The sequence below is a fragment of the Dermacentor albipictus genome, chromosome 2 (genome assembly GCF_038994185.2).
Source record: "Dermacentor albipictus isolate Rhodes 1998 colony chromosome 2, USDA_Dalb.pri_finalv2, whole genome shotgun sequence".
Taxonomy (NCBI): domain Eukaryota; kingdom Metazoa; phylum Arthropoda; class Arachnida; order Ixodida; family Ixodidae; genus Dermacentor; species Dermacentor albipictus.
In genome coordinates this window covers 82,588,372-82,615,668 of record NC_091822.1, presented here as the reverse complement: position 1 = coordinate 82,615,668, position 27,297 = coordinate 82,588,372, and the positions used below count along the sequence as shown (strand labels likewise).

Genomic DNA, 27,297 nt, shown 5'->3' with positions numbered 1-27,297 from the left:
GTTTGAGGGTCTTTCGTGACAGCGGTTTTATTTCAAACACTTTAGCCATGTCGTGTTTGTCTGTCGCCTTCAATGCAAAATTTGTGAATATTGGGCGAAAAAACTTTGTCAGCAACAGTTGCAGCAGGTTCTCTTGGTGTCCTGGCGTCGAGCACATCAAAGTTTTGTGCTCGCGGAGTATTGCAGCGGCATTACTCACAGCCTCCTTCAAAGGCTGATTCATGTGCCTTCTTCTTGCGAGAAGAACGCCGATAAATTTCTCTAATGCGTAGAGAACCGCTAAAAGTTGTCCCGATGGGTAGATGAGTCCACCGCGGTCTTGGTGCTTTATCAGCGAGTCCGAGGGCGCCGAGGCGTTTGGCTTTTTTAACAGGCTGACGCACTCCTCGCAATTGATATTTTCTTGTACAACTCTTGCCAAGTAGCCGCCGACCATAGCCAATGCTGCGACATCTGGAGTAGGAAGCAGAGGCTGTCCTCGCTTGAGTCGCTCTGTGAGCTCTCTACATGCATCTGCAGGGAATTCCTCGCTGGTTCCTTCCCTTGTGTTTTTCTGTTGCGGCAGCGTTGACAAGTAATCGCTGCCTTCTGCTGCCATTACGTTGCTCGTACCAGCCGCCGACGCGATGCCAGTCTTCAGAGTCTTCTCAATACCTGACAGAACAGCTCGGGCATCCGTTTGATCATTTGACCCTGCTGACTTCCTCAGCCAGCCAAAAAACGACTCGATTTGGTCAGACGACATTTTTCTCGTTAAAACAAAGTGAAAGCGCATCTCTTCAAGAAGATATCGAATGCACTCAACATTTGAACGAGTTGTCATCACCAGGCCTTCGTAAGTCTCCTTGGTTAAGAAGTTCTTCGCCAGGCACTGGCTTTTGAGATCGGCCAGGTAGTCGAGGAAGCTTGTTTCAAGCCAGATTAACCGTTCATCGCTTGTAAATTCGAACTGCTTGCAATCGGCATTGTTCTGGTGTATGTGCTGGGTACAATTGCTCACGTCCATGAGCATGAACCAGCGGTGCACGGTGTCCATGAATTCAACGGTCGGTCCGACACCCGCGAAACTTGCGTCGCATGTGTGGCCCGCTTGCTCTTGCAGGAGCTTCAATGCCTCTGTCACCGCAGGAGACAAAACTTGGATTGCTCTTTTTACGTTCATTTTTTCGATGTTTGTGGGGAACACGTGTTTTCTCGTTAGAAATCTAACTGGCTTTACAAGGCTGCCTTGCTGCATTTTGTAGAGGCTCTTCAAGTGGTTCGCCGTTATTTCGCCGCCTTTTCCAATGTCACGCGATAAAAACTGCGAGCGCACGTTTTTGACCAAGTGGCACTGATCGAATGCTAAGAAAAGCTTTCGATTCGGTGTTCCTGGGTGCTCAATGCAATGCGTGAGGCTTCCGTTGCATAGAAGTTGGAACGCTAAGACACTGATTTTGTGGTTGTCGGTGACAATGCGCACGATGAAAAATCCTATGTTTTCAACTTCATTCAGGACGTGTCGCATGAGCGTGTGCAGCTCGCGGCCAGTGCAATTTCTCGTGAAAAAGTATGCCACGGGTATTTTAAACGAAACTGAAAGGCCGTTGAGGACGAAGCACAGAAGTGAGTTGGCTAGCACAGGCTCATTTGTTGTTTCCTTAGGAAAGCTCCCACCATATAGTCTACTTCACCGATGAAGGCGTCCCTTTGTTTATGGTAAAGTAGCCTCTGTTTCACGCGCATTTCGTCGACAATTAAAGAGCACGCTCTGGCTTGCGATGAGGGATGAGAAGCGAGCTCGGTTGACAGCCTTTGCTTCGCGAGTTCCGTCACGCCGACTTCGCCACGTGATGTGCCCATAAAACGCTCCAGGGTGCTTCGACTGGGCAGCCGGAGAATGCCTGTAGTCCTTATGTGCTCGTATGCGCGAGTCGAGAGGTTACGTAAAACTACAGCATGGCGCACTGTCAGATCAGACCACGTTGGTTTCGTTTTCCCGAAATTCTTAACTTGTTCTACTAATACTGACGCAGCCAAGTCTTTCTCCTTCGCTTTCTCGACAACTTGGAGGAATGCATGAACAAAGCACTCTTCCTTGAGCTTTTGTATTTCTTGTTTGTAATTGTCGACGGTATTCTTGAGCCGCTGAATATGCGCGTTTAAGTCTCGTTCTTTGCGTCTCCACTTTCGTTTGTCCACTGTAGAAACCGAGAATTGTGAGGACACCTGCACTGCTCTGTCCATCTGCAAAGTCGCGGTGATGCAGCGCTCGCTAGCGCCGTTTTTCACGGGTGGCAACGGTTCGGTAGCGGTGCAGTCCACAGGCGACAAATCTTCAAAGACGACGTCGACAACCGGCAATTCGTAGAGCGGATGCGGACACGACTCCATTTGGTTGTCATCAATGACTGCTCGTCGCTTCGGCGGTGGTGGGTTGGCTAGCGCAGCAGCCTCGCGCTTTTTCACTGACGCGTAGCTTCTCTCTCTTTTTTTAGGAGGCTGCAAGTACGCCGGATATTCTTCGAAAATGCTGGGAATAGCATCTTTCTTAAGTTTCCGAATTTTGCAACCTTCCTTAAAGTCAGAGGAACTGAAGTGTCGGCTGCATACAGTAGAATAGCACGACGTCGTATTCGGCACCCAGTTTTCACGAGAAATGACTTTCAGCCATTTTGCGCACAGTTCCGGATCACTTGGTATTTCGTGGAACGATATGCCCGGCGTCCGTTGTTTACTGGATGACTTGCAGCGTGGCACACAGCAGTACGGCATCTTGTCGGGCGCAGGACACCACAACCGATTCCACACTGCAGATAGAGAACTGATTGGGTATCAAAAAGAAAGTAACGCAAGGAAACGATAAGAACTGTGCATCGTAAATCACTGATCTTACACTAGTAAAGCAATACACGTTGCAACAACGCCAACAACTAACACGTGGTCGCGGAAAATCTAGTAAACAAACGTTCCTTTCATTTATGTACACTGCTTACAAGTTCGGTCATGCATCCCTGATATTTCAAGAAAATATGTATATAAACATGCTGCTGTTGCAAAACGCATACGCTTACCTGCAACCAACACGACGGAAATCGCACAACTCTTGCTTGACGGATCGGCTAGGGTGCTTCGATGGGCCTCGACGCGTAGCTCGGTCTGGCATGTGAGGGCAGCATTTTAGGTAGTATGGGGTGTGAGCGCCTCTCGCGGAGAGCCGAGGCGTAAATCGAGGAGGAAAGGAGAGGGCAATGGACGGTCTCCGCGGCACCATTGCGCGGGCATGAAAAATATAGGAGGCTATGGTTCGACTTGCTGAACGCCATGTTTGTTTTGAACGGAGCTTCCTTGCTACCCCACGAAGTGGCGCTACTGGAAATCCCCGCTCATCATCATCGTTTCTGCCTGGTTAGAGTGGCTCTGCAGCAGTTCCGGTTTCAGCTTAGTAAGCCATGTCAAGACAATCCAGCAGCTGATTTGTTTTTTCGCGCACGACGCACGACGCTGCGAGCAGGCCACGTTTTTCGTTTGTGCGACTGGTGTCGGCACGGTGGTGTTTGTGTGCTGTGTCGAGGTTTCCGTGATCCAACGCGGTGTACGGAAACATCTCGTCAAGTGTCTGATGGCGCCGACAGTGCCCGCGCAAACTGCGCTGCGGAATGCCGGCAAGCGGGTGCCGGGAGGCCTAAGATTTGTCGCCTTCCGATGTGCTCCCTACCGACGCGGAAAATGTTCTGCCGAGACTTGCGCAGTGGTTGCATTGCGATTCCGGACACCGTCTCATTGACAGTTTCACAGGTGCTGACACTGCTGTACTGGCATGCGCAGAACTCGACGACGGCGAGATCATTCGTCAGGTTTCTGCTGCACCGCCGGACGATGACCGAGTCGGAAGTTGACGCACCATGTGCTACGCTGCCGTCGCATGCGGAGCGTGTACAAGCAGTGACTGTGCTTTCAGTTGCCTATAGTGACCGTACGACCCTCTCCGAGATTCAGGCTTATCTGATTGCGCGTAAACGGAACAGCGTGCAACGGCGCATTCGCGATTTCTTCAAGCCTACTGCCGAGCCCGAATAAGTGCGTGGAAATAAAGGATTTCATTTTTTTTTTCATAATCTGCTTTTTCGGACACCTGTTTATTCGGACATTTCCGCAGTCCCCGTGAGGTCCGAATAAACGGTCGGCGACTGTACCACTGACGCAGCGGTCTGGCAGATCAACATAGGGAAAAATCACAGCTGCAAACTTCAGCCATCCTTGCTGCAAAGTGCTGAAGTCTGCTACCGCATCCCAAGCGTACTTTTGAAAGCTCCCGCAAGGCGGTCATTGGTGGCGCTGAAGCCAACAGATGGCAAATCCACGAAAAGCAAAGGAAAGTAATTTGTAGTAATAATTGAAGCGTAGAAATTATGAATTAAAGTGAAATAATCATGTACGAAAAAAACTTTCTTCTTTCCTCTCATTCATTTAATGCGCTAGTGTAAGTCTTTACCTCACCGATGGAGACCCAGTTTTTACCAAAGATAAGTACAGAGTTCTTTAAAGGGCAGTAACGGCTGCTGACACATTTGAGAGCATACACACGAGCATGAATGGAGTGCAGACTGCCCAATGTGGTTTCCGTGCCACTTTGACCGATGCCACTTTGACCGAAGCGCTTGACCCAGTCTGTCTTCCTTGTGTCCGTGGTTTTATTCGCGCTAAACTACTACTTCAAAGGTGCCACAGTGATATGTCTCGTTTACCCCTTCACAATGTTTTTTGCTGCTTGCAGCAACATTTGTAAAACAATGCGCACAAATTATTTCTGTATCAGGTAATGTTGCTCTCCTTCATTTATAAGCTTGTCATAAGACTCGAAGAACATATGTACAGACACATTCAATATAAGCTGCAACATGGTGCCCATAGTCAAAGGGGCCCTGAGATACCACGGCTCTGCTGACATATGAAAAATTGGAGAAGTAAACACCCTCCCAATTACCGACACTTGTTCAACCAATTTTACGTTTATACAGTAGACTTCCGTTAAACTGACTCTGCCTAATTCGATTTTTCAATCAATTCAATCCCGACCGAAGGTCCCAGCCAGTGCTCATACATTTCTTCTGCTATTTCGACCTCAACATGGGAGTAAGGACTGCATGCAATATTGTGTCTCCTGTGCATTTGTTCGCACAAGCCTGCCATTAAATTCCACAGCAGCCTCAAAAACACGAAGTGCCGACGTATGTCCGTGAAATTCTAAATATTTCGGAGCAGGTAGTGCAAAAGAAGAGAGAGGACAAGCGGGCACCCCTGCTGTTGTCGGCAAAGTCAAGTAAGTTGCGCTTGTTTGCTTTAGCATGCGAAATCTTTATCTGTGTCTCGCAGTCAGTCAATGGGGCTCTCGCGTGTAACTGGGGTCCATTATTAAAGGGGGTACGAGGACTCATGGCCTCAGCTGGTTGCTACCGCTGAGCGCCGGCAACAGCGGCAGCTTTGTGCACGTGCAGCGAGTGACGTGATGTGAAGCGATCACCATACTAAAAAGGGAAACGAAGAAAGAGGCAACAAATTCGTCAAACACTTAGAAAGCATGAAAAAACTCCCTTGGAAAGCCACCTTACAAGTATAGAGAGAGCCTTTTACTATCATGTCACACAACACGAGTGTCCTATCGCTGAGTTCCCAAAACACATGACAAATTCATACCCCTGACACACAGGCCCTTTGGATCGCGATCGAGTCCGATCCGGATTGAGTGCACCTACACAAGTACTTTCAACCACGTTTATTCACAATCTCGATCCAGTCGATCGCGATTGCAGGCTGTCGTTTGCACCGTCATGCTGCTCAACAAACTTGATCTGGATCGGGCTTGAGCATGATCCGAAGTGCCTTTGTTGCATCTGTATTAAAGAATTACCGCAAAACCCAAGCTATTCGAACCGCTGCAGCCCTTTCTAGCAACACAACTCGAGGAGTATAGGTGTCACACAGTACAGTCAGCATCCCTTTGACACCTAATCATACGCCTGTGATAAAGCACTCAATTACTTGCAATTTGCTACTACAGAAATGTTACCCATCAAGAAGCTTGTCCAAACAGTCCATGCGCATTGTCATACAAACAGGAGAAAGCAGAATGTGATTCTCACATGCAAATTAGCCGGCGCTCAATGCATCACTCAAAGTATGTCGAAGCAGAGCTGTAGTAATAACCTCATAATTACGAGAAAACTGTCACGACTGAGCTGCAAGGTGAAGCAACAACGCTACTGCAAATAATAGGTAGCATTCAGGAAAACGGCAAACGGCAATGGCATTCTGACTTGCTTTATTCTGCGGGCAGCAGGTGGCGGAGTTTGATGGTGATGTGTCTCTCCACTACGGGAAGTAGTGATGGCTTCTCGCCGCCAACGTCAGGTTGGAAGCCCCAACCCACGGGTTAATGCTGCATTTGAACTTCTCAGATGGGTGTTCTAACTACACGTGGGTCCGACTAATGTGGACATGACCTACACAGGTGCGGCAAAATTTCTACCAGCCTTAAAAGCTTGAACATGTAGTGTAGGGCCTGCAATAGCATTGCGCAAGTGGCACTATACTGCCTGTAAAGAGCTGTGCCAGCAAAATTACATCACTTTCAGGTGAGCACTGATATTGTTTTGTACACTGAATATTTAGTAGTGTGAGAAAATTTATGATAAAAAGCATGCACTGTGAATGTTATGTTTCATGATATTTGTTTCTGGGCTGCCATTCTACAAATTCCGAGGAATAATTTAATCATGAACATAAGACCTTGTATGAGCAGCGTTAGTGACTGAAAAGTGTAGCAATATAACCCACATATAGGGCATGGATAAGTGTGCTATCGTGCTCAGTATAAGCTACACCAGGGAGCAGGTGGCCAAGCGCACTGTAAGGCTGTACAGTGGCGCTGATCGTGACATGTTTTCGAGTTATCAGGGGAGGGTTTGGCTGTTCCTGGGAGTGCGTTTCACCGCTGCTTGTTTGCTTTCGCCCTCGCCCTCGATTTGTACAGTGATGATATGAGCTTTGAAAATGATAACTGCCGCCATGACTTGCTCGACAAGTCGAGCTTCACAAAACAGGCGATATCTAGCCTGGATCTTTGCATTTGCTTCATTTTATTTAATGCGGGATTCCAGACTGACGCACCATGCGCCCTGTTGCGTGAAAGTGGCCGCGTGTAGTGCGCACAATCAAACAGGTTCTTCACTTTGGAAAATGTCCCGAATGCCAAATACTCAGCGTCTGCGAGTAGTTTAACTGTCCCTGAAGCAATATACTCAACGCCAAATAGCAGAGATGACGGGGATGTCGAATGTCTATCGCATCATCCAAGCTTATGGGGATGAAGGCTGCATCAGCGGCACTCCTCATAAACGGCTGCCTCGTGCAGCGACTGCTGCTCTAGGACATGGATAAACTCGCCGCGGTGCAGGCAAGGCCCTTCAGCACTGCAAAGGAGATCGGTGCTGCCGCTGATGTGTCTGCAAGCGTGTCGACAATAAAAGCACGACTAGAGAAAGGAGAACTCCAGAGCCATGTTGCGGCCCAGAAGCCATGCTTCTCCAAGGCAAACAAGATGGTGCATCTTAACTTGACGACCGAACACGTCTCCTAGACCATGGACGATTAGAAACTGTACAACACGCTGGGATCAATGACGTATGTGGCACCCCGTCAATGCCCACTACAACCCCCTTTACATGCAGGAAGTTGCATCGAGCGGCCGGTCCACTGCTGTCAATGTTTGGGGCGCTATGTCCCGAGATGGACTTGGCGTTTTGCATCGTATTGAAGGACCGCTGACATCAGCAAGGTATTGGGACATTCTTGATTATGTCATGATCCCTTACACGTTGGACGGGCCTTTTCCTGACGGAGACTTCCTGTTCCAAGAAGACCTATCACATGTCCACACTGCAAAGGTTGTTGAGGAGCTCCTGAGCATGCGAGGGGTGCGATGTCTCAGGTGGGTCGCCAAAAAGGCAGTCCTTAACATCATTGAGGCTGTATGGGGTACAATAAAAGTTAGGCTCTGCAAAAGAGTATTGCACAGTACATCCGCTGATGAGCTATGGAGCACTGTAGAAGAATAATCGATGCACTCCAAAATGAACAGTTTCATTGAGAATCTTACTCGTCACTCCCATCAATGATTCAGAATGTGATTACCGTTTAAGGGGCCATGACCCACTACTAAGGCGTGACGACTACACCATATATTTTCCTTTCTCGTTACTCGTGTTCTTGCGCTTTAATATTTCCTTTCATATTAGAAAATGTCATTATTTTTATTATTACTACAATTTTGCCTTCCTCCGTTTTTTATGCATTCTGAATGCAGTCAGTACGCATTATTCACAGTGTTACCCATATATATATCTTGACTAGGGCTTGCTCACTATGTTATTTGCTTTGCATTACAATAGAGATATGTTACAATTTTCGTGTTATTTTTCTGTTCCTAATTTCTTTGACTACAAGGAATTGGCTTTTCTTTGCCATCTTACGCTATACATGGCAATTCCTGTCATACAAAAATAACGGAAACCAAAAAAGAGGCACATCTTTTGTTTTCGCTTAAATATCGGAACCCTTTTTTTCATTTCCGCCGCATTTTGCTCTCTTTTGATGGTCAGACAATCTTTTGGGAAGCCACGTAAGTTTCTTAGTCAGAGCACTGCACACGACCTCATGTTGACGTATCCAAGAAAAGCGTTTCCTGCCTCTCCATTTTCTAGAACTGACGGGAGACTGGCGTATGTTGATAACGGGTGCTGTTATATTATAGCGTATTATCAGCGTAGTTCCGGTAAACAAGCAAAGTATACGGCTACTGCAGCCATAGAAGAAATGCTGCATGCAAGCACCAGAACGGTAATATCAACGGCAACACGTTAGGCGTTGGCAGCACAACTCTGCTAAAACTCTCTACAGAAAATATTGCACGGCACATCTCGTCACCAGGTCTCCCTCTTCGCTAGAAGCACGATGCGATCAGAAAGTGTTCAATTTAAGTAAAAAGCATCTGCATAGGCTTTCTTCGATGAAAGTAGCACTCATTCCTTGACACGTTTCGCACGCCATCTGTGGTAGGTGGCAAAGTTTCTGTATCATCTTCCAATTTTTCTTCAGTAAATACAGAATGAACAAAAAAATGACACAAAATTCCTTCGAATAAAGGAGGGTGAGAGTGAAAGCAAGCAAGTGGAGGTGATGCGCGCTAGCAGGAACAGCCAAACCCTCTCCCGATAACTCGAAAACATGTCACGATCGGCGTCACTGCACAACCGTACAGTGTGCTTGGACACGCACTCCAGCAGTGTAGCTTATACTGAGCACGATAATATAGCATACATATAACCTAAATATATGCAGAGCCCCATGGCAACAATGTCCATATAGTTGATTGCAGTAAAATGTTCATTACACTACGATTCTGATTAAACTGAAGTTCAGTAAATAAAAGTTACACTTATCTCACTCAATGAAGAGCTGAGTCGTATCGTGAGAAGTTCCGAGTGAAAAAAAAAAGCAGAATGAGGCACAAAATGCCTGAAAAATAATTGGTTGTTATGAGCAAGAAAGAGCATGTAGCATGACTAAAAGTCCTATAGTGTGAACAGATAATCCCTTTATTTCACACATTATGTGCCATAATAAGCTCACCTTGGTGTAGACAGGCCCAGGCTCAATGCAGTTGAAGCGCATGCCGTATTTTGCCCACTCTGCAGCAAGTGACCTGAAAACAAATCCGGTTTAAGAAACCAAAAACCTACATAGCATTGAAATGTACCAGTGTGTATATGCACCGCACAAGAAATAATAGAAATCTCACAATTTGCAAGACTATGAACAGAAACATTCTCTTTTCAAGAGGCTTAGCCAAAAAAATATTGAACAGCAGTTGCGAGTTGCACGAGCACAAAATGAAACCACAACTTTCAACGGAGTAATGCAGGAGTGTACAGATAGCAATTTTTGAGACTCAGCCGAATATGAATCAAACAGAAAGTGCACCAGTCGCAAGTGAGCCAAGGCTGCACATACCACAGCCAATTAAGGTTCGGTAATGAAGGCTGATGCAGTTTGGCTCCTCGGTTGCCTGCGTATAAGATGTACCCATTTAAATCAGTCAGCATGATTAAGCATACCTTGTACATTTATCGGAAAATGCCGTACTCACCCTTTTCAGGACACTAAATTGTCATAAGCAATGTTTTTGCAAGCTGGAAATTTTAGCAGAATAATACTTAAACCAGCACTCCTCTTAGGTGCAGGAAACCGACATTTATTGCACTTCGCTCGAAGACCATAAAAGGACTCATCTTCCAACGCATGGTCACAAAGTTGAACTACTTTGGCCAACAACATTGCTGGTTAACCATCATTGGTCTCTGAATTATTTGTGCAGCACGTAAGCCTACTGAAGTGTGTTGCTGGCATTGCCCCTGCAGTGTGAAATGCTCAGAACAAACACACAAACAAAGATGCCTGAACACGTACACAAATGGACACTGAAAGCCGGAAGCAGTGCAGCTACTGCTGGACTGCTACGACTTTTCACACGGGCAACTGATGACGGTGATAGCCGAGTGTTGCTTTCCTTTAGGGCACAGCTCATAGGCGCTCATTCCTGCGCTGAGTGCCGGCATGCCTCGTCGGCGTGCCTCGACGTCACTCGTAACCGAGTGAACGAGCACAGCGAAGGATAAAAGAGCAAACACGGAGCGCAGTGGGTGACGAAAGATGACGATAGCAAAGAAAGAGGAAAGTGGAGGAGGGGGATATGGCAAAAGCATGAGAAGAAAAGCATAGTGCCGCGCAAGACGGGCTCTGCGGCGACGATGGCTGACTACATCAAGGGCTAGTTGGCCGTGCGGCTAATTAGGCGCTTCACGCAGAGACGCCAAGTACAGCTGCACGTAATCACGGTCTCACCGGTAGTGGGTTCACAATGTACACCGCAAGGTGTTTGACGATGGCTATGAGATGGCGCCAAAGTAGCACACATCAGACATAATGGACACAAAGTGCTGCATGAGCGGAGATCTCTATGGGGTGGCTGCTTTGAATCACGTCCAAGCGTCACCCACATGCTGCCTCTCGCAATCTCCTGATTAGCTAGGCAGTTGCGCCACACTTCACTCTGTTTGCAGCGTGGCACAGGAGGCAGATCGTCCACGCCAGCCACCCTACTCACAACGTTCCCTTCCAAATATAAACCCTGTACCTACATAATCACAATACAAAATATAGACACACGAAATGAAAACACGTATAGGGCTGCGCTAAAGTTTTGCATTAGGGAGTATCGTAACTGTCCATGAATTTTCTTAATGGCAGATATTGAATGCCACTATGTAACAATAAAAAAGTGTAGTGCATTTTTTTTTATATTTCGTGTGACAATTCAGTTGGTTTAACATTTAGGAAAAACTAAACTGTAACAGCAAACTAGTACAGTCGAACCCACTTGTAACAATATTCAAGTTCCATAAAAATTCCTTTGTTATAATCCATAATTGTTATAACCAGGTTGCATGAAAAAATCAAAATAGGGGGATGGTAGAGCTGATATGAGAAAACTGTATAGGTGGGAAGGCCAGTGCCCCTCTCCACCACCTTCCTCCGCCTGGCCGCTGATTGTGTTCACTTGTTTAACTGCTTCCCGGGCACTCCGATCGCATATAACAAGCCACGGCTGTCAGTGTTAAAGAATAGCACTGCTATAACAAGTGCAAAGAGGTGTCACAGGTGGCAAGCGATATGCAAGCACCGCCAAGGCACCAATTTGGTGGTCCCAAAAGGGGCCTTTCAAGAATTGCTGGAAGGCTGCTGCGGCAGCCTGTCAGCTTGAGAAATCCAGAATAAACGCTGAGGAGAGATCACCACAAGCATCTCACCATGTACTTTTCAATGGCTTGCACGAGAAAAGCCTATGTCCGTCAGCCATGCATGCTTTACGCAAAGCTTTCCGACATCCTTCTCCAAGGCATCCAAGTGCTCTACGTAATGCAGCGGAAGGTTCCTAGCGAAAACAAAGCCCCAGAGGGACTGAATCATTTGCCGGGCCTCCTGTGAGGACAACACTGAAGCAGCCTGCCCTAATGCGTCGTCGCTGTCATCGTCGCCGTCGCTATCTGATGCAAGCACGTTGGCGACGATCATCTCGTCGGATGCACTTAGTTTCTAAATCTATAGCCGTGCGCTTTCTTTTCACCAGCAATGTCATGCATTGCCGACGATCAGCGGGCAGATCAGTGACGTTCCATTTCAGTGGCAAGTCAAGTGAAGCTGAGAAACCGCGTGGCCAGGAACGACTTCGACGCAACCAACAAAGACGAATGTGAGCGATTAAGCTGTTCAAAGAACTGCACTGAATGAGCAGCCAGGGAGCAACATGCCAGCAATCTGCTTGCGATGCAGTTGGCACGGTCCATTCGTGTTTCGGAGGGTGGGGTGGCATAGAGCTATGGCACAGCCCATTCGTGTTCGGAGGGGTGGAAGGGCGACGGGAGAGAATCGTGCGGAGATGGTTGAAAAATGAGCACAAGGCAGCTGTTGGAGCAGCGACCCATCGTGCAGCGGCTTGACTTTCTCGTTTTCTTTCTTTCTCTTCGAGTATTTCGCATTTCACTGCCTTTGGCTCGGACACAGCAGCCAGACTTCATCGTTATAATCGATAATGCGGCATCGGGGCGTTGTAGTAAGCGGGTCATTTCACCATGGAAAACATACAAAAGTCGACGGTGCAGCAGCTTCTCATTGTTATAACTGATATATTGTTAAAACCGTTATCGTTATAAGCGGGTTCGACTGTATGCGTTACCTCAACACGGAGGTACCCACGCCACAGATGCCATGCTGGTGGCCTTTACTACTGCTGCCACACTGTCTACAGGGTGAGCCCTAGAAACTAACATCTGATACCACGGTCACTCCACTGTTAAAACAACACTCGTTCTCTTTCATAACACTGCTATGCCCGGTACCTTCGTACTCGTGGAAAAAAAAGTTTGTTGTGCTAGCACGCATGGTTTTATACATACAGTAAAATCCCGCGGTAATGATACCCTGAGACAACAAAATTATCACTACAATAAAATTCACACAACGAAATATTTTCGTATCCCCAGCAAATGCCCATAGGATTCAATGCATTTCATCTAAGGTCTACCAGAACATTAAACCCCATATTACGTACAGTAAAACCTCGTTAAACCGTACCCGCTTAAACAGTAGCTTCGTTTTAAAAGTAGTCAAGTCAAATCCCCGACTCTGCGGCCATTGAACATAATGTGTTTTGTATCCACATAAACCGTACCAGCTTATTGCGTATGTATCGGTTAACACGTAGTCCTTTCACTTTTCATTGTCCAATCACAGCGGTGCATCGTCCCCATCAGGCCGCTCGTCAGACAAGCCTCAGAGATCAGAATGGCCTCCAAGCGCCCTGTGCGTTTGCGCATGAAGCCACATCCACATCAACATCATTTCAATGTCGTGCAAGCAGACTCGCATCATGCCAAAGCTCTGACAAAAAACACCGGGTGCTCATCATGGAAGAAAAATTGGGCATCGTTCGTGCTATCGAACACCGCACGAAGAAGACGGCGATTGCACGCAACGGGGATCTACCGTTGACTTCTACTGCCGCCATTTCATTATTCAACGGAAAAGATTTTTAAAGGAACCCTTCCAAAAGCTTGGCTTGAATTTGACTTTTCCTATAATTCTTTCCTTTGGGGCTACCGTACTGGGTTACAGCCACAAGTATGTTTGCGAAGCCCTCTGCATCTTTCTGCATGAGACAAAACAAATTGCATGTTAGAATTCTTCAACATTCTAATAATGTTCACAATATGCACAAAAATATCTAGATAATTGATTATTCATACCTGTAACAGTACACGCTTTAAATCCCAATTGCAAGATAGTTATTTCATTCCGCCCTAATTTATTTTTTTTAAATGCTAACAGTTCCTTCACCGCCCAATTCATGGCCAATCCCCCAGAATGGTTTGCGCCATTTCATAGGGAGCAACAACAAGAACAAGACTATGGTGTGTGGCATTTAGAATGCGAAGAAGTTCTTCAGAAGTGCTGCTGCAATTGTGAGATGATGTTGGCTACGAGGTTACAGTTTTCGTCACCGTTGCATCTGTTGCCGAAGTGTCCCTTAACGACAGTGATGAGGACGACACGGAAAGCGACAGCGCGGGCACTTCGGGCTCAACAGTGGCAAAAGCTATGCGTTACGTCAGCCTCACGAATGCAGTCATCGCGAAGAGAACAGCACCCCGCAATGAAAAGGTGCCCCTCGACTTCTGCAGCCCTACCGCGCCCGTGCACAGAGAATATGCAACGCCAACTAGGAATCTGCCATGCGTGTGTTTGCCGAGAAGAGATGGCTGGCTGAAAAGCTGACTCGCAGATTCAGTAAGCTTGAGGTCGTTATCGCTGCTAGGCCGCCGCGGAATGAAACGAAAATAACTGGCTTTTGTTATGCAAAGTGAATAAATACTGCATGTTTTTGCCCTTTCATGATACTCTATCTGTGTTTCGTTTTTGACATGTAAATGGGCGATCTCGTGCTATTTCGGTTAAGCAATACTACCATTTAGTATGTACATGCTTTTTCTGAGCTCCGGCCAACTACCATTTAACAAGGTTTCACTGTACTCGTGTTATGCTAACAAAGTAAAAAAAAATGATCAAATGCATTTTCTGCCCACTTAAATTGTATAATGGTTTGTACAACGGTTTCCGTGTGCATAGCACAGTGCACAAGCTCCGGCTCGGTGATAAAAGTGCAGCAAAGACAAAGAAATCCATGTCCCACCAACATGGACTTCTTTATGGCACTTCAGATAGCGGCTGCAGCGTGAGCTGCTATGCCGGTGGACGTGACTGTGACCGAGAATATGGGTCACCTACTTCAAGAACGCAGATTTCGGTACCACCCACTGATCTCTTCTATAGGGGGCAAAATATAGGGATAGGTGATACCACCCAAAAGGCATGCATGCATATTCGGCGTTGCTAGAAGGAGGTTTGTGCAATGAAGCTTTATTCTCAGTTGATCGCTTTTTGGGATATGAGATACCATTACTTTCGTGCTTGGCACTAGACGCATCGGCACCCACGGGTCACAGCATGTGCTGGAAAAACACTGGTGCACCATGGTGGGTGTCAAGTTATGCAAAATGTCATGTGAGTGATCGTATCACTGAAAGCAATTGACTGAGGATAGCACTCCACAGCAGTGCCATCACCACTGACCGACGCATGGGTTTGTGCTGTCCGCAATTCAGTTCGATGCCCTCAAGCAAGGCTTGCCAAAGAAAGCTAACAGAATCTTTACAGTAAGCTTTCATCTTGCATTGCATTCCCTGTCTCTGGTTGTCCCATTTCGCAACAACAAAATTCCAAGAAAGCATTTTTTTTTGCATTTTCCCCGCCAATTGCATTCCGAGGTTTCACTCTATAAGTTCCACCATTGCATAAAACACGCCAACTAAAATTTGGGGGGGGGGGGCGAAATGTGCCTTGTACAGCAGAAAATACAGTAGTCGAAGAAGGCTGATGTCTCGTGGATGAGTGAACAGTCCAGAGTTTTTGCATTTCACGCCTACTGGAACATGGCAGACACAATTAGGAATCGCACCCAGAACCCAAGGTCGGTTTCAGGGTAGCATCAAAGGTAGGTGCCTCATTTACATATATAGACAATGGGAGGAAGGGCTCACTGCTCAATTTTGCCAATGCAGAACTGGGGCATGTGTTCGTATGCATGTGTTCATAGGTATGTCCTGCTCGAAGGTATCATCATCAGCAGCAGCAGCAGCCTGTTTACGCCCACTGCAGGGCAAAGGCCTCTCCCATACTTCTCCAACAACCCCGGTCATGTACTAATTGTGGCCATGCCGTGCCTGCAAACTTCTTAATCTCATCCGCCCACCTAACTTTCTGCCGCCCTCTGCTACGCTTCCCTTCCCTTGGAATCCATTCTGTAACTCTTAATGACCATCGGTTATCTTCCCTCCTCATTACATGTCCTGCCCATGCCCATTTCTTTTTCTTGATTTCAACTAAGATGTCATTAACTTGCGTTTGTTCCCTCACCCAATCTGCTCTTTTCTTATCCCTTAACGTTACACCTATCATTCTTCTTTCCATAGCTCGTTGCGTCGTCCTCAATTTGAGTAGAACCCTTTTCGTAAGCCTCCAGGTTTCTGCCCCGTAGGTGAGTACTGGTAAGACACAGCTATTATATACTTTTCTCTTGAGGGATAATGGCAACGTGCTGTTCATGATCTGAGAATGCCTGCCAAACGCACACCAGCCCATTCTTATTCTTCTGATTATTTCCGTCTCATGATCCGGATCCGCCGTCACTACCTGCCCTAAGTAGATGTATTCCCTTACGACTTCCAGTGGCTCGCTGCCTATTGTAAATTGCTGTTCTCTTCCAAGACTGTTAAGCATTACTTTAGTTTTCTGCAGATTAATTTTTAGACCCACTCTTCTGCTTTGCCTCTCCAGGTCAGTGAGCATGCATTGCAATTGGTCCCCTGAGTTACTAAGCAAGGCAATATCATCAGCGAATCGCAAGTTACTAAGGTATTCTCCATTAACTTTTATCCCCAATTCTTCCCAATCCAGGTCTCTGAATACCTCCTGTAAACACGCTGTGAATAGCATTGGAGATATCGTATCTCCCTGCCTGACGCCTTTCTTTATTGGGATTTTGTTGCTTGATTTATGAAGGACTACGGTGGCTGTGGAGCCGCTATAGATACTTTTCAGTATTTTTACATACGTCTCGTCTACACCCTGATTCCGTAATGCCTCCATGACTGCTGAGGTTTCAACAGAATCAAACGCTTTCTCGTAATCAATGAAAGCTATATATAGGGGTTGGTTATATTCCGCACATTTCTCTATCACCTGATTGATAGTGTGAATATGATCTATTGTTGAGTAGCCTTTACGGAATCCTGCCTGGTCCTTTGCTTGACAGAAGTCTAAGGTGTTCCTGATTCTATTTGCGATTACCTTAGTAAATAGTTTGTAGGCAATGGACAGTAAGCTGATTGGTCTATAATTTTTCAAGTCTTTGGCGTCCCCTTTCTTATGGATTAGGATTATGTTAGCGTTCTTCCAAGATTCCGGTACGCTCGAGGTCATGAGGCATTGCGTATACAGGGTGGCCAGTTTCTCTAGAACAATCTGTCCACCATCCTTCAACAAATCTGCTGTTACCTGATCCTCCCCAGCTGCCTTCCCTCTTTGCATATCTCCCAAGGCTTTCTTTACTTCTTCCGGCGTTACCTTTGGGATTTCGAATGCCTCTAGATTATTCTCTCTTCCATTATCGTCATGGGTGCCACTGGTACTGTATAAATCTCTATAGAACTCCTCAGCCACTTGAACGATCTCATCCATATTAGTAATGATATTGCCGGCTTTGTCTCTTAATGCATACATCTGATTCTTGCCAATTCCTAGCTTTTTCTTCACTGCTTTTAGGCTTCCTCCGTTCCTGAGAGCATGTTCAATCCTATCCATATTATACTTCCTTATGTCAGCTGTCTTACGCTTGTTGATTAACTTCGAAAGTTCTGCCAGTTCTATTCTAGCTGTAGGGTTAGATGCTTTCATATATTGGCGTTTCTTGATCAGATCTTTCGTCTCCTGCAATAGTTTGCTGGTATCCTGCCTAACGGAGTTACCACCGACTTCCATTGCACACTCCTTAATGATGCCCACAAGATTGTCGTTCATTGCTTCAACACTAAGGTCCTCTTCATGAGTTAAAGCCGAATACCTGTTCTGTAGCTTGATCTGGAATTCCTCTATTTTCCCTCTTACCGCTAACTCATTAATCGGCTTCTTATGTACCAGTTTCTTCCGTTCCCTCCTCAGGTCTAGGCTAATTCGAGTTCTTACCATCCTGTGGTCACTGCAGCGCACCTTGCCGAGCATGTCCACATCTTGTATGATGCCAGGGTTAGTGCAGAGTATGAAGTCTATTTCATTTCTAGTCTCGCCATTCGGGCTCTTCCATGTACACTTTCGGCTATCCCGCTTGCGGAAGAAGGTATTCATTATCTTCAAATTATTCTGTTCCGCAAACTCTACTAATAACTCTCCCCTGCTATTCCTATTGCCTATGCCATATTCCCCCACTGCCCTGTCTCCAGCCTGCTTCTTACCTGCCTTGGCATTAAAGTCGCCCATTAGTATTGTGTATTTAGTTTTCACTCTACCCATCGCCGATTCCACGTCTTCATAGAAGCTTTCGACTTCCTGGCCATCATGACTGGATGTAGGGGCATAGACCTGTACAATCTTCATTTTGTACCTCTTATTAAGTTTCACAACAAGACCTGCCACCCTCTCGGTAATGCTATAGAATTCCTGTATATTACCAGCTATATTCTTATTATTCAGGAATCCGACTCCTAGTTCTCTTCTCTCCGCTAAGCCCCAGTAGCACAAGACGTGTCCACTTTTTAGCACTGTATATGCTACTTTTGGCCTCCTAACTTCACTGAGCCCTATTATATCCCATTTACTGCCCTCCAATTCCTCCAATAGCACTGCTAGACTCGCCTCACTAGATAACGTTCTAGCGTTAAACGTTGCCAGGTTCATATTCCAATGGCGGCCTGTCCGGAGCCAGTGATTGTTAGCACCCTCTGCTGCGTCGCAGGTCTGACCGCCGCCATGGTCAGTTGCTTCGCAGCTGCTGGGGACTGAGGGCCGGGGTTTGATTGCTGTGTTCATTGTGCTCGAAGGTATGTGTTCATTTTACAGAGGGGGAGGCTGTCTTAGGCTCCCTATTTAGAGAACATGATAGGTGTTGAGCCACCATGATGGATGGGAACAACAAAACAGACCTAAAGAAATGGTGCCAACCTACATCATGAGTGCTTCCACGCCACTCTTGGCTGCTGCACTTGGCGCAACGTATCCAGAGCCATGTTTTGTGTAGGTTGCAGAAATAGCCAGGAAGTTTGCACCTGGTGGAGAAAACATGAAAATCTTTGCAGACTTAAGCAAATCAGAGTGGCTTCCATCAAATCCTGCAAATTTGATGAAGTGCAGACAGAGCATAAGGCAAGTGCAAGTGTTGAGCTACAAGCTTCTGTCAGTAGAATGCATGCGCAACAGCATGCAAGAACAACAGCATGCAAGAACAACAGCATGGAAGAACAATGTAGGATAATACAAGGGCTTTTCTCATATCTCACGCAGCACAAGCTTACAGAAAAACTTGCTTTGTCTAAATGAACTTCTCACAGCTGGGAACATGGCATGAAGAACCAAAAGCCTTGGTGTGGCACTATGTTATGGTGCCCCACTACATGCCTATCATTCTGACGGGTGCTCCCCGGCTTTTTCTGTAGTTGTTGCCTTTGTGCCACGCTTCAAATATCCACTGAACTGCTTGCCCCCTCGAGTTCCTTGCCTCTGTGCCATAGTTCAAGCTTTCAAAGTGTTATTGAGCTGCTCACCCCTGCTCGCGGGTCAAAGTGAGGGGCTCGGTGGCGCCCAGCACCAGCAATCAAACACTTCTCCCGCAACAAGAAGGCATGCGATGTGGGTGATGTGCTGAAGTTGCCATCAATGAGTGTTTACCTTTCCCAGCCTCAATCAGCCTCTTCCCCACATCCAACGTCACAATGGCTGTCCCGTTGAGGACAATGTCCACGATGGTCTTCCAGGCATTGGTGGACAGCATCTCTGTAGGGCTGATAAAGTTCCCTGCTGCGTTGTTGATGACAATGTCGGGCAAGCCAAGCTTGTCAAGGCACCTGTCCACTGCTGCGGCTACAGCAGAAGGGTCTCTCACGTCTGCTGCAACGGCCAAGATCTGCAGAACAAGACATCATAGAGGCACAAGTTTTCTTTAATGCATGGGCTGAGGCGGTGCCAACGCCTCAACAGGTCCTATGTGCCTGGCTCCTATGCCTCAGGGGATGCTCATCACCTGTAGTACTTGGGCTATCCAGCAGGACACTCACGGATACCAAACTTACCCCTTATGCTGTACCTTAAAAGGCCCTCCACCAGGCTCCATTACAAATTTTCATTATATACACTGATAGTGGTAAACCGCCATATCATAGGTTTTTCACTGAAAGACTTCTTTATATCTGTCCATTAATGGAGGAGAGAGGTGACATTAACCATCCTGTTGCCATGCCACCACGAGTTGAGCGCCAGTACCTATGGGGATGCTCTCTCCCTCTGCCTCAACAGAGAGTTGCCAAGTGGTGTTCCTTCCCTGCCTTCTCCCATACTGGAGCTGTGAGACATACCACGGCATTAAAGGGCAACTCCGGTGATTTTTTTATGTCCACTGATCTCAATAAAGTTTTCAATATATTACATTCTCTTTTACGCTCTGATTATCTATGCTAAACAATATGGCTGCACGTCATTTAGTTTTCCTGAAAATGAATTTTAAAGATTGGTTGCATTCCTGACTCATTACTTTTTACTGGCCACCCTGTGTTTGTGGCGTCAGAGACTACCCTGCCACTGTCGCTGAAATCGCCGCTGTCTAGTGTGGAAAATCTGTAAAAGCTCCCCGTGTCGTCAGGAGACATCATCAGCTTCGCTTGTTTGACATTAGCGTCAGGTGCACTGCGTGTTCAGCATACATTCTGCACATTTACATTATGGCAGTGTAGGACCTGACGTTATCGACTCATCGCGACATCACACAAAGGAGCTACCCGTTTCGGTTTTGGTGTCTCATTTATCGGTTATTTGAAATTATTGATGCATTTTTAATCAAATTTAACCACCCCACGGATGACAGGACTGTCAATGCCATTTGAAAATGACAATATCCTCACATGGTTAAAAAAGCGCAGGAGTTGCCCTTTAAGTCCCGCCTCGTTTCTTGTTCTTGTGGCGTTGCGCCTTCCACATTGGATTATTACTGATGGTGAGTGACGAAACTCGCACTGCGAAGAGGCATTTGTGCATGGGACATTGACTCTCTGGCTGGAAGCCGTCATCGAGAGGGAAGGTGCATGCCGTTTGGCTTGAAACTTCAGCTGCTTTCGGTAGTGCACAGTGCCATTGTACTTTGAAGACATGATTATCAGTGCGCTGCATGCACTATTCTAGTTTGTTAAGGATGGCCAAACCTGGTGAGAGGCCCTTTAAACCTTACGTTGTAATCACACGCCCGAATACACTACAACTGGAAACCAGGTGGTGACGCCACCTTGGAATTCCTGCACCAGTTCCTTACAACATCTTGGTATGTCTAACCAGGAATATAGTTGATCCTTCACTAATATGATCAGACCGAAGTGGCTTAGGAAACTAACTCTAGGTATGTTACCCTGAATACTCGCCAACAGTGTGGAGCAATTTTTGTGCTTTCTGGCGAGGTTATCAACTTGGTTTTGGGCTGCCATTACAGCAACCAGTGCTGCTGCTGATGGCATAGATGTCGATCTGAAAGTGCCTCTGGTGAAGCAATTGCTGGAGGGGTGCAACAACTACCAGAAATGGAGTTCTCCAGTGGCAAGAAAAATGACGAAGAAACTAGCAAGCCTGCAACTGTGTTCCCCAGTAGTTTGGGGTTTCACCTACACAAAAACAAAAAGTTGCTGAACTTCCAAGATCAAGAGAGTGATTTTCTGCACAACCCGTCACTCGAGGTCCTTTACGTGTATTCGCGGGCTTCTTTCATGCTTCAAAGGACACTTTTATGCAGCATGTGTTAAGCAACAAAAAGCTGTATCGAGAGTTTTTCATGTTGCTCTGCAATTTTCTCAGACAGTTTCCATCTAATTAAAATATTTGAGAAGTTGATTAATTAGTTAAGACTAGCAATTAGGCAGAATGCAGAAAATAATCTAAGTGTCTCCAAGCGACGGCAAACAACACTGCCTTGGTTCTGTCCAACTATATGGCATTTGCATATATTTAATGTTCGGCTCAAGTCATGTGGAACACCCTGTATATTATCACGCGGCAGGGGTAAGCGCTGGCCAGTCAACAACCAATCAACTTGAACGGAAATTCTTTCTTAATTGGGCAAGCTTTTCCCTTCTAAACCAAGGTACAACTCAGAGGTAGCTGTAGCTACAAGTGTGATTGGCGGCAGTTCTTGGATCAAATGATGTGGCTATTGCACTGTTGCATATTTATAGGTGTGTCATTGTACACTCAAGATTACATCAAGATAACCGCACAAGTTCAAGAATGTGATGCAATACTTTCTTTTGTCTACGTGTGGTTACTGCACTTGAGATGCACAAATACCCTTATATTGCAAGCTCACAACATAAGTATGATGACACTTATCATGTTCAACCTGACAAAACATATGTGACAATATTATTACGATATGCTCAAGCGATGCTCAAGGAACGAGCCGCCGCGAGAACGACGACGAAGTTGGTCGGTGCGCTTGGCGCGAGCGAGTGTCAGCCTGGCTGCCTGGCTCCAGTGTAAATAGCCTGTAAATAGCCTCTTCTGTCTGTGTCTTTCCACACGCAACATTCTGGTGGAGGTCAGCGATCCCCGTCCTCACCACAGAACTCAGAAGTGGTCGGCACGCCGAGCTTGTCACCATGCCTCCCGGTGACGCGCCCACCTCTGCAATGGCTTCGGCATGTCCCACTGCTCCAATCGTCACGGACGCCCCACATCGCGACCCAGGTGTGTTCTCTGGCCTGGAGGGCCAGGATGTTGACGACTGAATCAAACTCTACGAACACGCTAGTGCTAATAACAGGTGGGACCCAACGATTTTGCTCGCCAATGTCATCTTTTATCTCAGCGGCACCCCACGCGTGCAGCACCAAACGCATGACGACGAGATAACCAGTTGGGACAATTTCAAAGAGAAGCTACGGGAACTGTTCGGCGACCCCATTGGGCGCAAGGCTGCTGCGAGAAAGGCTCTTGCGTCTCGTGTACAGTCATCTACGGAGCCGTACGTTTCCTACATCCTCGACGTCTTAGCTCTATGCCGCAAAGCTGACGATGGTATGTCCGAAGCCGATAAAGTGTCACATATTCTAAAAGGCATCGCCGACGACGCTTTTAATTTGCTTGTTTTCGGCAACGTCTCGACTATCGACGCCATCATCAAAGAATGCCGTCGCCTTGAGCAAGCTAAGAGCCGCTGTATGACACACCACATCACACGGCTAACCAACACTGCTGCTACGTCGACATGTGAGGGTCGCCCACGTCAGACCACCACCTGTGACGACGTCACCATTATTGTTTGCCGCGAACTCGAGGCCACCTGTCCGCCAGCTTTCTCCACGATGCCTCCCGATCCGCCAGCAACCACCATTGCGATGATCCAGGCCGTCGTCCGACAGGAATTTCAGAACATGGGTCTGAACTCTGTGTGTTCCATGTCTCAACCCAGCGTTCCCCAGTTCTCTAGCGGCCCTCCTCGTCCTCGGCAGTCTTTTTCCGCCACATCTCGCCGCAACCCGTCCGTTTGGCATACCCCTGATGACCGGCCAATCTGCTTTTACTGCTGTCGCATCGGCCACGTCGCTCGTCACTACCGCAACCGATGGCCACCAACTCCTCGGACATACACCGCCGCTTATTCCCGCACCTTTGGACTTTCCGTTCCCTATACCAGCCGCCATGAATCCACTGCCACTGATGCTCCTGCTCCGAACCTTCGGTACAGCCGCTCGCCCTCACCTCGACACCATCAGTCTCGTTCGCCCCAACCCCGTCGCTTCTCTTCGTCGCCTATCGCCTCCCGGATCCAGCCGGAAAACTAGGCACTGCAGCTTCTGGAGGTGAAGCTGAATTATCGACCCTGCCCTCAAATCCTCTGCTCACGTTACCCACGAACCGAAACCTTCTTGAGGTTGACGGCTATCCTGTCACGGCACTCATCGATGCAGGAGCACATCTTTCAATTATGAGTGCTGCCTTCCGACGACGACTCAAAAAGCTCTTCACCCCAGCGTCGGCCCGCGTCGTATGCGTTGCGGATGGCGCTACTGTGCTTATCATCGGCATGTGTACGGCACGCGTCAGCATCGCCGGCCGCCACACTCCTGTCCTCTTCACCGTAATTGCTCATTGCACCCATCGGCCTCGATTTTCTCTCCGCACATTCTGCTCTTACTGACTGCTCTTCCAGTACCCTTCGCCTTGAGTTGCCGATGCTCGCAGAACCTTCTGACGCACCCCACTGCCGCTTACGTCCCACTGGTTTTCTTTGCCTGCAGCCAAAGTCAATAGCCTACATTGAACTGTTGTCTTTCCCACCAGTTCCTGATGGCGAGTACCTCGTCACTCCTCTGCCCGACATTACAATAAGGTATGACGTTACACTGCCTTACAATATACTTAATATTACTGGGAACCGCACTCGAATACATGTCTGTAACTTTGGATTGGCAAAGCAAATTCTACTGCAAGGTATTTGCCTTGCCACCGTTGATTGTCTCGGCAACCAATACGTGGCAGCGTTATCGACCGATGATTTTCGCGAGCTTAGCAGGCCCCTCGCGCCAGCCTCGGGTGCCGATCCCAATATAAAGAAAATGGTTGCGACAGACCTGTCCTCGGCGCAGGCTGAAGAGCTTTGCCAAGTATTATCGCCCTACCAAGATATTTTTGACATCGACGATCGCCCTTCAGGCCAGACGCTCGCGGTCGAGCATCGTATTCTTACTGGCGATGCTACGCCTATTCACCGACGACCGTATCGCGTTTCTGCGTCAGAACGCCGAGTAATTCAAAACGAAGTCAACAAAATGCTCAATAAAAACATCATTAAGCCTTCTTTGAGTCCCTGGATGTCACCTCTGGTGTTGGTTAAGAAGGACGGCACATGGCACTTCTGTGTAGACTACCGTCATCTGAACAACATTACTAAGAAGGACGTCTACCCGCTCCCACGTATAGATGACGCCCTTGACTGCCTGCACGGTTCCAGCTATTTCTCGTCTATTGATCTTCGTTCGGGATACTGGCAGATTGCTGTTGACGATATGGACTGAGAAAAAACCTCGTTCATCACACCTGACGACCTATACCAATTTAAAGTAATGCCGTTTGGATTAGGCAACGCCCCTGCCACCTTCGAGCGTATGATGGACTCCTTGCTCCAAGGTTTCAAATGGTCCACATGCCTCTGCTACCTCGACGACGTCATCGTCTTCTCGCCAACGTTCGACACTCACCTTGAACATCTCACAACTATACTTGATGTATTTCGAAAGGCGAAGCTGCAACTTAACTCGTCCAAATGTCGTTTTGGCCACCGGCAAATTACTCTTCTGGGCCATCTCGTTGATGCTTCCGGAGTACAGCCTGATCCCGACAAAACTCGCGCTGTCAGAGAGTTTCCGGTTCCGAAGACAGCCGCAGACGTTCGAAGTTTTGTAGGGCTATGCTCATACTTTCATCGTTTTATTCAAGATTTTGCGGCAATTGCTAGACCCCTCACTAATCTTTTGAAGAAAGGCGCACAATTCTCGTGGGGTACTGCAGAAGCCGCCGCCTTCCCTCGTCTCGTTACTCTTCTCTCCTCACCACCCATTCTCGCCCACTTCGACCCTGATGCCCCTACAGAATTGCGTACAGATGCCAGCGGTCATGGCGTAAGTGCCGTCTTAGCCCAGCGTGAACGTGGCCAGGATCGCGTAATTGCTTATGCAAGCCGCCGCCTCCTCACAACATCGGAGCGCAACTATTCCATTACGGAACGAGAATGCCTTGCTGTAGTCTGGGCGGTTGCGAAGTTCCGTCCTTACCTTTACGATCGCCGTTTCTCCGTAGTCACTGACCATCATGCTCTCTGCTGGCTCTCTTCGCTAAAAGATCCTACAGGTCGGCTTGGTTGATGGGCTTTGAGGCTACAGAATTTTCATATTCCGTGGTGTACAAGAGTGGCAGCCTGCACCAAGACGCTGACAGCTTGTCGCGTTACCCTGTTGACGACTCTGACTCCTCTAATATTGCCAGTGCTTCTTGCATATTCTCTGTATCACAGCTGCTTCATTTCGCCGACGAGCAACGCCGTGACGCCTGCATCAGAGCACTCATTGACCGTTTTGAGCACTCTCCGGCCGATGCTACTCTACGCCTCTTCGTCCTCCGCGACGGTACTCTGTACCGTCGTAACCTTCATCCAGACAGCTCTGAGTTCCTACTTGTAATATCTAAACACCTCCGCTCCACCGTTATAGAAGAGCTCCACGACGCACCAACGGCAGGGCATCTCGGCGTATCTCGAACCTATGACCGTGTACGTCGCCGTTTTTTCTGGCCTGGTCTTGCCCGTTCCGTACAATGTTACGTCGCCGCTTGTGAAGTTTGCCAACGACGCAAGAAGCCTTCCCAGCTCCCCGCTGGTTACCTGCAGCCGCTCGACATTCCTGCCAAGCCCTTTCATCGTGTCGGCTTAGACCTTCTCGGCCCATTTCCGGAATCTACATCAGGAAACAAGTGGGTTGCAGTCGCGGTGGACTACGCGACCTGCTACGCCGTAACCCGTGCTCTTCTGACCAGTTGCACAACTGATGTTGCGGACTTCCTTCTACGTGATATTATTTTGATGCATGGTGCTCCGCATCAATTGCTAACAGACCGTGGCCGTACGTTTTTGGCCAAAGTCATTGACGACATCATGCGTGCCTGATCAATACGGCACAAATTTACCACCTCCTACCACCCCCAAACGAACGGCCTTACTGAGCGCTTGAACCGCACCCTTACGAACATGCTATCCAAATACGTTTCAGACGAACACCGTGACTGGGACCTGGCTCTACCTTACATTACCTTTGCATATAACTCTTCCCGTCTCGAAACTGCTGGCTTTTCCCCATTCTACCTCTTGTATGGCCGCGAACCAACGCTACCACTGGACACTGTGCTTCCGTCCGCCACAGCTTCAACTAGCGCTTATGCCCGTGATGCAATCGCCCATGCTGACCACGCTCGCCAACTTGCGCGCAGTCGTCTGCAAGTGTCTCAAGACAAGCAGAAGCAACGCTACGACCTCCGTCACCGTGATGTCCATTTTGTGCCCGGCAGCCTCGAGTTGCTTTGGTCACCTTCGCATAAAGTTGGCCTATGTGAAAAACTCCTTTCTTGTTACACAGGCCCATATCACGTGCTCCGCAAAGTGACCGATGTCACCTATGAAATCGTTTTAGCCACGCCCACTACGTCCTCCGCTGTGACAACCAGTGACATCGTCCACCTCGCCAGACTCAAGCCCTACAACTCTCCACGCGCCTTGGATATTTAACAGCACCG

At 47.6% G+C, this 27,297-nt stretch overlaps 1 protein-coding gene across 5 annotated transcripts in view; it reads right to left on the bottom strand.

Annotated features, from left to right (window-relative positions):
• LOC135895825 (2,4-dienoyl-CoA reductase [(3E)-enoyl-CoA-producing], mitochondrial-like) overlaps nt 1-27,297 on the bottom strand; it is a 45,909-nt gene that overhangs the window by 11,514 nt on the left and 7,098 nt on the right. For 4 of the 5 annotated variants that reach the window (XM_065424028.2, XM_065424027.2, XM_065424026.2 and 1 more), the window contains 3 exons: nt 19,651-19,885; nt 18,932-19,031; nt 9,670-9,742 (listed from right to left, as the gene is read on the bottom strand). In XM_065424028.2, the coding sequence (XP_065280100.1) occupies nt 9,670-9,742; nt 18,932-19,031; nt 19,651-19,885 (408 nt within the window). Of the gene's footprint in view, nt 1-5,731; nt 5,874-9,669; nt 9,743-18,931; nt 19,032-19,650; nt 19,886-27,297 lie in introns of those variants that run through there. The other variant, XM_070533701.1, reaches the window with a different exon arrangement.